Source organism: Trematomus bernacchii, unplaced genomic scaffold, assembly GCF_902827165.1.
Source record: "Trematomus bernacchii unplaced genomic scaffold, fTreBer1.1, whole genome shotgun sequence".
NCBI classification, from domain to species: domain Eukaryota; kingdom Metazoa; phylum Chordata; class Actinopteri; order Perciformes; family Nototheniidae; genus Trematomus; species Trematomus bernacchii.
Window position 1 is genome coordinate 1,738,804 of NW_022987625.1, and position 14,062 is coordinate 1,752,865.

At 40.2% G+C, this 14,062-nt stretch overlaps 1 protein-coding gene across 1 annotated transcript in view; it reads left to right on the top strand.

Moving 5' to 3' along the window:
* Positions 1–14,062, top strand: part of LOC117484451 (aminopeptidase Ey-like) — a 101,297-nt gene that overhangs the window by 14,172 nt on the left and 73,063 nt on the right. The window contains exon 3 of the mRNA XM_034132924.1: positions 2,598–2,696. Coding sequence (XP_033988815.1) covers positions 2,598–2,696 — 99 coding nt within the window. The remainder of the gene's footprint in view (positions 1–2,597; positions 2,697–14,062) is intronic.

Consider the following 14,062-nt stretch of genomic DNA (forward strand, 5'->3'; position numbering starts at 1 on the left):
GCCGAATCTCGGGGACCGGAGAAAGTGGAGCAATATTCTCGCCACGCCTCTAGGCTGTTGCTTGGGGTTGTTGAGGTTTTTGAGGTTGTTCTAGGCCCTAGAACAACCTCAACCTATACAAGTAACCACGTAAGCCATTCTACTGATGCTGGACAGTTTTTCAGTGGGTACACAATAAACGGCAACATACAAATGAATGTAAATAAATAGCCAAATAATCAATCAACGCTCTCTGTCTAATATGTTCGAACCACGCCCCTTAGCTGTGATATAATGACCATATACCACGGCCTGTCGTGAGCTATTGCTTAAATATACTATGTCTTGCCCTGTGGACCAACGTAGCTATTTCACGTTTTTTTGTGAGACTGGGTTGGCAGAAACTCAAACGGGACAGGCCGGTGACACCGGAGTATACAGCGCTGGAGTGAGGAGTCAGACTCTGCTCTGCAGCACTGCTTTGAAACTACGGAGTGGTGAATGTCTTCTCTACTCCCTGTTCACACACGACTGCATGGCCACACACAGCTCCAATGGCCTGATCACCAACGGCGACGAGACGGCGTACAGAGAGGTTGAAAACCTGACATCTTGGTGCCAGGAGAACAACCTCCATCTCAACATCAGCAAAACCAAGGAGCTGATTGTGGATTACAGGAAGCAGCAGAGAGAGGGACACGCCCGCATCGCCATCAATGGGACTACGGTGGAGAGAGTCAGCAGCTTCAGGTTCCTCGGTGTCCACATCACTGAGGACCTGACATGGACTCATCACACTAACACCATCAAAACAGCTCGACAGCGGCTCTTATTCCTCTGCAGGCTGAGGAGGTTCAACATGGACTCCAGGATACTCTGCAACTTCTACAGGTGCACCATAGAGAGGATCCGGACCTTCTACAGGTGCACCATAGAGAGTATCCTGACCTTCTACAGGTGCACCATAGAGAGGATCCTGACCTTCTACAGGTGCACCATAGAGAGGATCCTGACCTTCTACAGGTGCACCATAGACAGTATCACCAGGACAGAGCTGCCATCCATGGAGGACCTCTACTCCCACCTGCTCAGGAAGAAAGCCCTCAGGATTATCAAAGACCCCCATCACCCCAGCAACAAACTCTTCTGTCTGCTGCCGTCTGGCAGGCGGTACCGCAGCATCAGGACTAAAACCACCAGACTCAGGGACAGTTTCATCCCATAGGCCATACGACTGTTACACACCTGAGCTTGAACCATTTGTATTGTTGTTATTTTTTTAGGTCTTGGAATTACATTGTTGAGGAACCTCTGACCAAAGGTTTTCATTCATTATAAAACTACACTGTAGTTGTGTATATGATATGACATTAAACCTCTGAATCTTGAATCACATTAATAATTATTGATGCATTAAAGGTCTCCTATCATGCAAAATGCACTTTTTTTATGTATTTTATACATAAATATGTGTCCCCGGTGTGTCAGGGAACTCACAAAGTGTCAGAAACCAAAACCCTTCTCTTTTCCTCCGTTCCAAAATCTCTAAAAATTAACAACGGAAGCTGATGCAGACTTGCTGCCGATATGACGTAATATCGGAAATGTGGGCCACATTACACATTACGCCCACGGCCCTATCAGAAACCTTTCTATCAGAAACAATGCAGGACGTGTTTTGGACGTTATATGGTCTTTGTTTACATTAGCAAGCCTCGCTAACACTCAGAGCTAACCTGTACTGGAGAGAGTATGTGTAAAAAAGCAGGATATAAAAAAAGGAACTCACCTTGTAGTAAACCCGCAAGAGAAAAAGCATTTGAGCTCCATACTGTTTCAGAAATAATCCTTGATGTGGTTTGGAACATGATATGGCGTTTCATCACAGCAGCATTTAGCTGAGAATCTCTCTGTAGAATTCTGAGCAGGAATTAGCTCAATTTTTCTAACAGGGCGGAAACAGAGGGATATGAGGGATGTCCAAAATGCATGATCTGTTTGGTATTTTGAGCAAAACACATCATGGACATGTTTTTTATATATTTGTATATATCTGAGACCCATAATATATGCCTAAAAATACCATGATAGGAGATCTTTAAAGTGTTATCATAGCTGATAAAGGTGCAGCTAGTTTGAATGACTTTGTATACTGCAGGGTAGCTTGTGAATTTACTCCAGGTGGAACTAAAGTCTGATTTAACACTTGATTATATTTCACATCATTCATCCAAATCTGCAAAGTAACTAAAGGTATTAAATGAATGTAGTGGTGTAAAAGTACAAAGTAGCAACACATTTAAATACTCAAGTAATGTACGAGTACTTCAAAATTGTACTAAAGTAAAGTACTTAGTTACTTTACACCACTGACAATTTACACAACATGCAGATTCACATGGGTCAAGCCAATGTAGGAAAACAATGTCTGTTCACATCCCGAGGACGAGGATGGTTGCCTAGCATCTCAACCATTAGCCTAGCTCCTGCTAACATATGATGTTTTTTCTCTCACATGTAAGGGGTCTCTAGATAATTGGGACACCTTTTAATTTTTTACAGCCATGAAAAAGTTCACTTTACATAAAAATGTCTTTTTTATTCCATGTATACACCAGGCCAATCAACTGTGGAGTTTGAGTGTGTGGAAGAAACAAATCTGATCCTGATCCACTCCAACAAGCTCAACTACACCACTGCTAGGCTGATCGCTTCAGGTAGGACACACAACACACAAACACACACACACACACACACACACACACACACACACACACACACACACACACACACACACACACACACACACACACACACACACACACACACACACACACACACACACACACACACACACACACACACACACACACACACACACAGTATGTAGTCTCTGAGAAGCTGAAGTCTCTGGTCATTGTTGGGGATTGCTAAAATGACAAACCTCTTCAGTGTAGCATTGAGGTCAAATTAAACTTTAATGTCAATCTTTCAGTTTGTGTGTACAGACAGAGAGGGGAGAGAGTTCAGCCTCCTGACAGCGTGGTGGAAAAAACTGTTCTTTAGTCGGGTGGTGCTCGAGTCGAGCACAGTAGTGAGAGAGAATGATTCTCCTTCTAATAGTTCTCCACTTCTGTCCTTGTCTTAGTTTGTGTTTCTGTCTTTACAGACAGCAGGTATTTGGCCTTTGGGTTTTTTAAAGAAAGAAAGAATTACATACTTTTAATAATCCAGTTCCAGAAATTCAGTTGTTCATGTTGTGACTTGCAATCCGTTAAATAATTCCATATGAACACAATCTTTAGGGAGGTTCAGTTGCGGAATCTTTATTCTATTCATGCTAGCATACAGTCAACTTGATTTGACCACACATTAAGCGGATTCCGGGGAAGGGTTATTTAAAAATAAAAGCCTAAGTCGAGAAGTCAATCAACATTATAGTTCAGTTGTTAGGATTTTGTGTATGGGCTCCCTATTGAATGACGATAAGCATGGCGCCTGTTTTCTCAGTTACTTCATCAGATGTGTGAAGAGATTACCTCCTTCTTGCTTCTGAATATGCATAAAGCAAGGCTGTGAACATTCTCTCCTTCAGATAGCCTTATTTAAAAGAGGCTTCTGGAGCCTACTTCTCTGCAAACAACCTACCTGGTTATGTCTTTCCGATGGACGGTTTGATTACCGGCTCTCTTCGGGTAAAAGGAGCCATTTAGGGTCAGAAGCTCCGAGTTGGTTGGGCTGCAACAAGTCCTCCAACTCATATGACCAAATAGGTAGATTGTTCAAGCGCTCATTACGACCAAATAGGTAGATTGTTCAAGCGCTTATTACCAGTGGCGATTCTAGAGTCTGTGGGGGTCCTAGGAAAAAAATCACTGGGGGCCCCTCGAACCAACTTTCATCACCTCAGTGGCGCCCCAACACACTCTCTCCCCCCCCCCCAGAGCGGAGCAAGGCAACGAAACTTAAAATAAGAAGCAGCATTTTACGGCGCGCTATGCACGGGGCCGCCTTGAGGGGGTTTCCCGACATGTCGTTGCAGTAAATTAAAGGGTGTTTCATGTTGTCGTTGCTGTGGACCTTCTTAATCTACCTTCTATGGGGGCCCCCTTCTGGTCCGGGGCCCCAAGCAGTTGCCTGCCTTGCCTGTTCGCAAGCGGCGCCCCTGCTTATAACGACCTATAATCACATTTTAAAGTTTTCGACCTCAAGTGCTCCCGTTGACTGAAATGTCAACAATGTATGTTCACAAATAACCCTCTCTGGAAAATCCTAAATTGTAGGATAGTTTGACCATTAAAATGCTTTTTGATTAGATTTCTAGCGAGAAGTGTATATTGTACTTTTAGAATCTACGTCCAGTGGATGTGTAGGATCTATAGTTTGATAGATATTACGAAGATTATTTGAGGTCTCGCCAGGAGAACGTGTATATACTACGTCTTTCCCTCTATTCATTTCTATTGACGCCCATGTAAAGTTAGCGTCAACCCTCACGGGGTGAAAACAGTATTTCCGGTCTCGAAGTTTTCATAATAAAACCGGAAGTATTCCCCTCACTGTCAAATGATTTTACAGTGATATCTGCAGTATACATCCACTAAAAAACATCAGTTTATCCTTGTTAATTACACAAAATTAATTGGTTTAAATTGTGTACACTGCTTTTGTGTTTTTCTCATAGTTTTTCCCTTTCGATTCTGAGAGACACATTTCTTTTTTCAGATAGGCGAAAACATATAACTACCCATAATCTTCAGCTATCGTTGAATTTTGGTGATTGGATGTTTTAGCCGCAATGCACGTTGGGTTATAGTGTTTATGCGATATGAAATCCGAAATAAAAAAAAAAATAATAATACTTTATTCCGAGTGTACTTGCTTTTCTCTTTGTCATCACATAACGGCATTGTAATAGACGGTTTGGCTGCATTAAATATTACACATCTGCCGTAGTTCTTTATTTATAGAGCCCTGATGAGAAGACCTTTGGACAAACTGGAAGAAATGCCGCCGAAACTGTATGCGTGACGTCGATCATAAATATATCAGCAATTAAACAACATCTTAAATTTCTCTTCACACAATACGTCTCCTTGCAATATCAATAGTGCGGGACATGTAGTAGTCCTAAAGGGACATGGACAAAAAAAAAGAAAAACAGAGAAAAAATCAATGAAAAAAAAAAAAGTCAGGATAACGGGTTTGTATCTCGTGCGTACCAGAACGTTTTGCGTGCGCACGAGAAACTAACCCGTTATCCTAACTTTTTTTTGAGAAAGTTACCAGTGCTCCAAGGAGGAAGTGGAGCGCACAGGAGACAACCATTTCATTGCAGACTGTTATGTTTACGTGGGGAAATGACAGTGCATACATTATTTGAGATATATTTCGTACTCAGACTTCACTTTAAGGACATTTCGGCAAGGGGTGTGTGGTCACTCCAGGAGGCAGCGGGACGTGTAACTCAGAGAAGAGCAGCACCAGCGCTCAAAGAGCTTTTACGCACCGCCTACTCTGTGTTTACCTTCATTGAACAGCTATAAAGAGTTACCACAGGCTGTTACGTCTTAACCACACACACCTCTACACACACACACACACACACACACACACACACACACACACACACACACACACACACACACACACACATCGAACAGCCCGATTACTCCCTCTTTTATTAGTTTTATGAAGGAGATGTCCGGTCACCAGGGCCGGCCCTAGACTTTTGGGGGCCCTAAGCGAGCTTTGGCTTGGGGGCCCCCCTCACTCTAGCGCGTTCTCACTTCACACAACACGTAACCCACTTTTGTCTTATGATGATAGCATAAGCACACATATTGTATAAATAAGCATGTAAACACCGTGGACCTAACATCCTCTAGGGGGGGTCCTCACCTCCTCTCGGGGGGTCCGGGGGCATGCTCCCCCGGGAAGTTTTTTTTTTTAAATATTGAAGTTAAAAGCATCAATCTGGTGCACTTTGAGAGCAAAATTAAGAGATCTATGGATACATCACTCAACACCCATATGAAACAGAACTGTAAACAGATTTACTTTTTCTTTATGGATATTTTACAAATCACTCCCCTTTTAAACTGTATTCTTGTTTTGTCATATAGTATTTCATAACTGTTTTTCATTTATTCTCTCTGGCTGTCCATCTCATAATGTTCACATAAAAACTAGCTGTCAATAGGAATATCATTCAGAAGAATTATAATTTCATGCAAAAATCTGTCACAAAAAGAGGTTGCACATTTACATTCAGGTGTTGTTATGGCAACGACAGTGGCCAAACAGCCACATTTACTGCTGCAAATACGTTCAATCATGCTGTCGACACATAAATGGTGGCAACTATGCCACCATTTCAGCTGACTTTTTCTCAGAAATACTGTCTCATAACATCCATATATTTCAGTGCTAGGTTGATGCTTAGCTAAGCTAACTATTAAACACTTTAACTGACAGGACTCAGGATCAACTGTGTACTGTAAGGTAGCTTCTAGCTTCATGTTGAACAGTAAGTCAACATTTCCCAGAGAGCTTTCTTTGAAATCACCAGGTAACTCTAAAAAACATTACATTTAGATTGTATGACAAAGTGTTTATTTAGCCTGTTAAGCACCAAGCCTGTTTTTCATGTTTCAGGCTCGAAAATGACATGCCCAAAACAAATGACTACAAGTTAACTTCTAAAAGGATTATATGAATAATTTATTTTATCAAAGCAAGGTTACATCTGTGAGTTGGATGTAGAAGTGTCAGAATCAATATAGATGTTTTTTATTTTAAAGAAAATTCAGATTTTACATAGTAAAAAACTGTAAATTATAGTGTCCGTCCAAAAATAATTTTTTACAGACAGTGAAAACTACCCTTGGATGATGGGTTAGTAGACTAAAAGCTTTAGGAATCCAAAGTACAACATATACTAAGTACCCTGTATCAAGATTGATGCAAAACAAGTGACATTTGACCTTTTTAGAGAGGTTTAGCCAAAACCACTCTGAGGTGATTTGGGTGAAAATGTTTTTTTTTCCATATCTCTGGCCCCCCTTGCTCGATTTTGATGGTTGACACCTCTGTCTGACCGTTAGAGCCAATAGAATCGAAGGGGGAGGCTCCCACACACACACGTTGTGAAGAGAAAAGGTGGGGGCTGCGCGCATGTAAATGTGCAGCAGAGTGGACCGATCTCTCGCTCTGACATTTGGAAATGAAAAAGCAGTGTTATTGCTTATGGATTATCAGAAATAATTTCAAAGAGGACACAGATACATTCGATGAACCTATGGATTAACTGCAACATCGTTTTTTTATCGTTTTAATGCCATTGAAGACCCGTTTTGACCAAGGTAAGCCATGTTAGCGTTTCTAGCTACCTAGCTCCACATGTTATGATGTACGCTTTCGTTTATAGCGTCGCAAATGTTTATCACTGAGTGTTGAGGTGGGCACCAAACGATTCTGTGTCTCCAGGACACCCAAAACGAGTGGTTTGCTGTGCATCTAGGATAAGTAATAAGGGAGTTATTGTGAGTTTAAGTGCCGTTTTAGGTTACATTTTTTCGCTCGTGGCTAATTCAGAGGCTGAGTGTTAGCATTGTGTTTTTTTTTTGGATTTTTAAAAAAAAAAGATCAGTTAGCTGAGTTTCTTCCCGTTACATGGATATAAAATATTCATAGTTTATTAAATATTAAGATTCCTTAGACGTTGTTTCCTGCAAATGACGTGTTTATCCGCCCGGTTCCGGGGGGGCCGTGCGTAACAGGTTAATATATCTGGCTAGCTATAGCTACTTGCTAACGGTTTAGCTTACCCCCGCGATTCAAAGTAACGTCAACGCAGCTGTAATTTCTCCTGGCTCAAGTGCTGGCTCTGGGGTTGTTGTGTGAACCACCACTTGAGAATTGTCGTTTTTTTTAAGAACAAATGTTCTTATGTCCATCTTCAAACACTCTGAGTCTGAGACTGACAGTTTATTTTAAACATTGTCACAGCTCACAGGATAGGTACAATAAGACAGATGTTTATTTCCATTCAACTCTCTGGTTGGTCTGGTGCCTTGCCTCTGTTGCATTCACTGAACACGGGAAATTACAATCCTGCCGTCCTCTCTAGTGTCATGATGAGGTTCAGGTAAAGCACGGTTAATGTATTATATGATTGACTCAATAATATAATACATGACTTTGAGAGTAGGCAATCTAGGCATATTAACAAAATTAATTAAACATACTTGTGTGGCGACGGTGTACTGAGATAAAAAACGGTGTACTGAGATAAAAACAAAAATAATAATTTTTTTTTTTTCATTTTTTGCTAGGGGGCCCTTAGTGGCTGCGGGGCCCTAAGCGGCCGCTTATGTCGTTTAATGGGTCGGGCCGGATGATGGGTGGACTGGGACTAAAAATCATCCCGGGAATCTCACCCAGCCCAGCCAACCCTGTCTCCTAGAAATTACGTTCCCACAAAACTAAACTGCATTCTCAAATACGTTTCGCAAGAAACGTATTTCCTTCCACGTTACGTTTGTTATGAACATATCTTAAATACGTTTATTTTCTACATATCTTCTAGAAACCTATTTTCTCCCACATGACGTTTGTTATGAACGTATCTCAAATACGTTTGCTTTCTACCTATATTTGCCATTTCTTTTCTAGCTTATAATAATGATAATAGTCATTTATTAATATCATTTTAGAGCAAACTTATTTTCGCGCTGGCTGGCGGCTGACTTTTCAGTTGACCAAATCCGTTATTATGCTGGTTAATGGTTAATAATCACAATATTGTTTGTAGTCGTTTCATACAGCATTCTCAATTACGTTTAACAAGAAACGTATTTTGTCCCACGTTACGTTTGTTCTGAACATATCTTAAATACGTTTGCTTTCTACCTATCTTTGACATTTATTTTCTAGCTTATAATAATGATAATAGTAATTTATTAATATCATTTTAGAGCACACATTTGAAATCGACGATCGGGCTTGATATCCTATGGTTAAATTAAAATCAGTAGGCGAGGCTGTAATTTCGCCAGCTGCGAGGCAGAAAATAATAGTTTTAACATGCCAAAAAGCTGCTGTGTCGTTTATTGCACCCATACTTGCCAACCCTCCCGATTTTCGCGGGAGACTCCCGATTTCATTGCCCTCTCCCGGTTTCCTCCCGGGGTCATATTTCTCCCGCATTTCTCCCGATTTCTGACAAAATCAGATTTACTCAGGACTGTTTCCACTCGGACTTTAATACAGCTACACCATTGTTTGGTTTCCATGGTAGCGTAGCGTGCGCAACTGAAAGTCTGAGAGGGTGAGGAAGATAGTCACAGCAAACAGAACAAGAATAGACAATTCTACCCTCTGCTCACTCCTTTCCTGTAAAATACAGGTCCAGCCCACACATATGGTGCTACAGGCCGCAAGGCAGTGCACTTACAACTACATTAAGCATCTAATACAGCTCCGGCGATAGCACCCCCCCCCCCCGCGGTGGTTTTGGAAATGCTCACGATTTCTGAGGTCTCAAGGTTGGCAAGTATGATTGCACCTCAAACATTAAAACAAATCCAGAGTTACGTGTTTATGTACTTCCTCTAAGAAGAAAGGACAGTATACAACAGAAGAGCTCTGTGGCTTCAGGCTTGATCGCCGTTCAAATGACAGCTGGTTTCCCCAAAAGTGAGCAGGGCTGTAAAGTGACGTAGGAAAGATCATCAGCTCGCTGATTGGATGTTTTAGCCGCAATGCACGTCGGGATATGGTGTTAATGCGATATGAAATCCGAAAAAAGAATCAGAGTTTAGGATGGCCGAAGACACTACACTACCCATAATCCCCAGCTATCGTTTGGGACTACAGTCCTGTTGACAAACCCCGTGATTAATCTTCAAGCTCTGGGATTGGATGTTGGAGTGGCAGTGCGCCAAGGTTACGCCGAGCGCCAAACAGCTCTTTGAAATGGAACGAAACCACGGCAGACTTTCCAAAACTGGACTCGAACGCCCCCCCAGAACTACAAATGCTGGCTATTGTGTTTCGCAACATGTTCTATAGCGTCTCTACTGGGAATTGTAGTTTTAAAAGACGTTTTCGTTTTTCCCAAAATTAGAAGTTGACAGTATTAAACTGTGTACAGCCCTGGAGGTTTAGGGGATAGGAAACAAATTGGTGTGTACAAATGTAAAACATGTAATTAATAAATGGGTGAAAATCGCTTGTGTCCATAATGGGAAGCATTAATATATACCCACATGCCAGCTCATTGTTACTTTGGAATTCTACTCCACTACAATTCAGAGGTTAACCTGGTATTTTTACTCCACTACATTTATTTTAGTTACTTTGCAGATTCTGATTAATGATGTGAAATATAAACAACCCTTAAAGCAGACTTTAGTTACACCTGAGTAAAATTCAGGGAAAGGTGATTGTCAAGTGCCAACAATCAGGAGAGATATTAGTTGGTGCTTGAGAAGACTAAACATTTATCTGCAGATCTCTATAAAGTATATTCATTACTCGTTATTCTCTACTAATAGTTAATTAAAAACTGTATATAATAGCTATTTTGCACATCCCTTTCAAGATTTTCTAAGGTTTATTGACATATCATATACACCACGATGTTGAAGTTATGCAATTAATGAAAAACTTGGGTCACAGGTTCCTCAACAGTGCATTACAAGACATCTATCAATATGTGTGTATTCCTCCACCATTAAACTCAAATTCTGCACATGTCTTATACTATCTACATACATAAGAGTATAATTAATATATATATAATATCAGTTAAAATAAGTGCTTCAACACAGTTAACATTGCAGGAAAGCAATATATTAGACGCTAAGTACTTTGTCAGGCTTAATATTTATCTGTAGATAGATACCCCCAAAGCTTTTTTCTTATTTGAAAGAAAACCTAAAGTATTGTTTAATGTGTTAATAAAGGTTAATTAGTTTGTCTGTTTTGCACATCCTCATATTAATATCTTTGTACATCAGGCACTAAACTGTTTTATTGTAGAGATCACTTACAGTATCTTCTTGATTTTTTATATTCTATATTTCTATCATTGACCTTCTACTTTCCCCCTATGAAAGTATGTACTCTTAATATTTTATTCATCAAATAACATTATTCAACAAAAATAACATTATTCAACAAAAATGATTAAATAACGTGCTTTAACCACTAGGCGGTGCACACAAGGTACACACAGTATACTAATAATAACTTTGTATTATTAGTGTAGGACACTTATGTATGTATAACATCTGAAGATGTGTAGTTTTATTCATGTTTTTACATAATTGTACAGGATATTGCTATATTATTTCTCATGTTTACTTCTACACATTAATATCTGATTTGTAAAACATCACAGACAGAAAGGTATATCCGTCATTTAATGGTAAGCTATTGAAATTGTGATTCCATAGATGTGTCTCCCATCACCCAAATCCCCTGACTATTCTCTCAACTCAGTATTTACATTCTTATATTCAAAGAAAATCAGTAATATCTTTAAAAACTACAAGTCCTTTTCTATCAGCTGTGCACCGTTATGGTGTAAATATAACCTATCTACCAATTGGATCAAATATAAAAGTCAGCCGTATTAGTATTGATACTGCAAGGAGACGTATTTTGTGAAAAGAAATGTAAGATGTTGTTTAATTGTTGATATATTTATGATCCACGACACGTATTCAGTTTCGGCGGCAGTTCTTCCAGAACTTCAGTCCAGAAGTCTTCTCATCAGGGCTCTATAAATAAAGAACTATGGCAGATGTGTAATATTTAATGTAGCCGAACCGTGTATTACAATGCCGTTATGTGATGACTTTCAAAGAGAAAAGCAAGAACACTCAGAATAAAGTATTATTATTATTTTTTTTAATGTTTTCGGATTTCACATCGCATAAACACCATATCCCAACGTGCATTGCGGCTAAAACATCCAATCAGCGAGCTGAGGATCTTTCCTACGTCTGTTTCCGGTATTGTTCCTGTAATGAGAGTTCACATTTATGCTACATTGAAGGGTGGAATTGACTACACATCTTCAGAAACATAATTTGCTTCAGATATATACTGTAACTCATAGCAATATTGTAACCATTAAGAAAAGCCAACTGCATTAAAAACCCAGTTAACAAACACAAGGTAAAGTATTTTTCCTTCAGTAATGAAGATGTAATTCCAATGTAGACACACCTGGGGTCGCTGTTCAGTCTGTTACGCTGAGCCATGCATTGTCTGGAACGTAAAAGGGACGAAGAAGACAAAGTGAAGTGACGTACTTCCGGTTCAATGTGAAAACATTCCCAGTTAAACCATAGATATATATAAAAACATATGTTTATATATATCTATGAGTTAAACAACATAAACAAATCGCTTAATAAAAAGATAAAACACTGGCATGTAATTTACGTTTGGATTAAATAGAATGGTTTTGAATAATAGATGAGAGTAAAATCTACGTCACAGCCCCACCCACTTTTGGGGAAACCAACGCTGTCATTTGAACGGCGATCAAGCCTGAAGCCACAGAGCTCTTCTGCTGTCCTTAGAGGAAGTTTGAGGTGTTTGAGGTGCAATAAACGACACAGCAGCTTTTTGGCATGTTAAAACTCTGCCTCGCAGCTGGCGAAATTACAGCCTCGCCTACTGATTTTAATTTAACCATAGGATATCAAGCCCGATCGTCGATTTCAAATGTGTGCTCTAAAATGATATTAATAAATTACTATTATCATTATTATAAGCTAGAAAAGAAATGTCAAAGATAGGTAGAAAGCAAACGTATTTAAGATATGTTCAGAACAAACGTAACGTGGGACAAAATACGTTTCTTGTTAAACGTAATTGAGAATGCTGTATGAAACGACTACAAACAATATTGTGATTATTAACCATTAACCAGCATAATAACGGATTTGGTCAACTGAAAAGTCAGCCGCCAGCCAGCGCGAAAATAAGTTTGCTCTAAAATGATATTAATAAATGACTATTATCATTATTATAAGCTAGAAAAGAAATGGCAAATATAGGTAGAAAGCAAACGTATTTAAGATACGTTCATAACAAACGTCATGTGAGAGAAAATAGGTTTCTAGAAGATATGTAGAAAATAAACGTATTTAAGATATGTTCATAACAAACGTAACGTGGAAGGAAATACGTTTCTTGCAAAACGTATTTGAGAATGCAGTTTAGTTTTGTGGGAACGTAATTTCTAGGAGACAGGGTTGGCCCAGCCCACGTAAACTGTCAACGGGGGGCTAGTGAACTGTCAACGGGGGGAGCCTCGCTGCGGGGAAACGGTGGACCTAGTGGCCCGACCGGCCCACTTCGGTACCGTCCCGATGGCCAGTCCGCCACTGGCTCTGTGTGTGTGTGTGTGTTCTGAGTGTTTGTTTCCCTTTAAAACAGCTGCAGGCAGCAGGTTCTCTGAGAGTCACGGACATTAATTCATAGATCAAAGCAGACTGGTTTACAGACTCTCCTGTTTTGCCAATCCGGTGCTTAAACAAATAGCTTGATGCGCTGGTGAAGATGGCCGCATCGTCTTTGGGCTCCTCTCCAACTTTGCCCCTTTTCGTATTTGTGCGTATTTATTTTACTTTTGCCGTTTTACTTTTAACATGGTTCGCAACATGCAAGACGACCGCACCTACTCTGCCATACAATATAGCAGAGAGGAACTTCTTCACATTCGAAACTTCGTGGACAATAATAACCCTCCGACAGACAATGGAGATTTGCCATGGCTACCTGTTGCTGCCCTACCTGAGAGATGCAAGAAGAAGACAAAGCGAGGGTGCCGGGCCGGGCTGCTGGTCAGACTGAGGAAACGAGAGAATCGACCCCCTCTTCCGAGTATTCTTCTGGCTAATGTTCAATCCATTGAAAATAAGCTAGATGAACTCAGAAGTCGGATTGCTTTTCAACGGGACATTAAAAACTGTAACATGTTAATTCTCACTGAGACTTGGCTCAACCCCGCTATCCCGGACTCCGCCATTGTTCCTGACGGATTCACTATTTTTCGTCA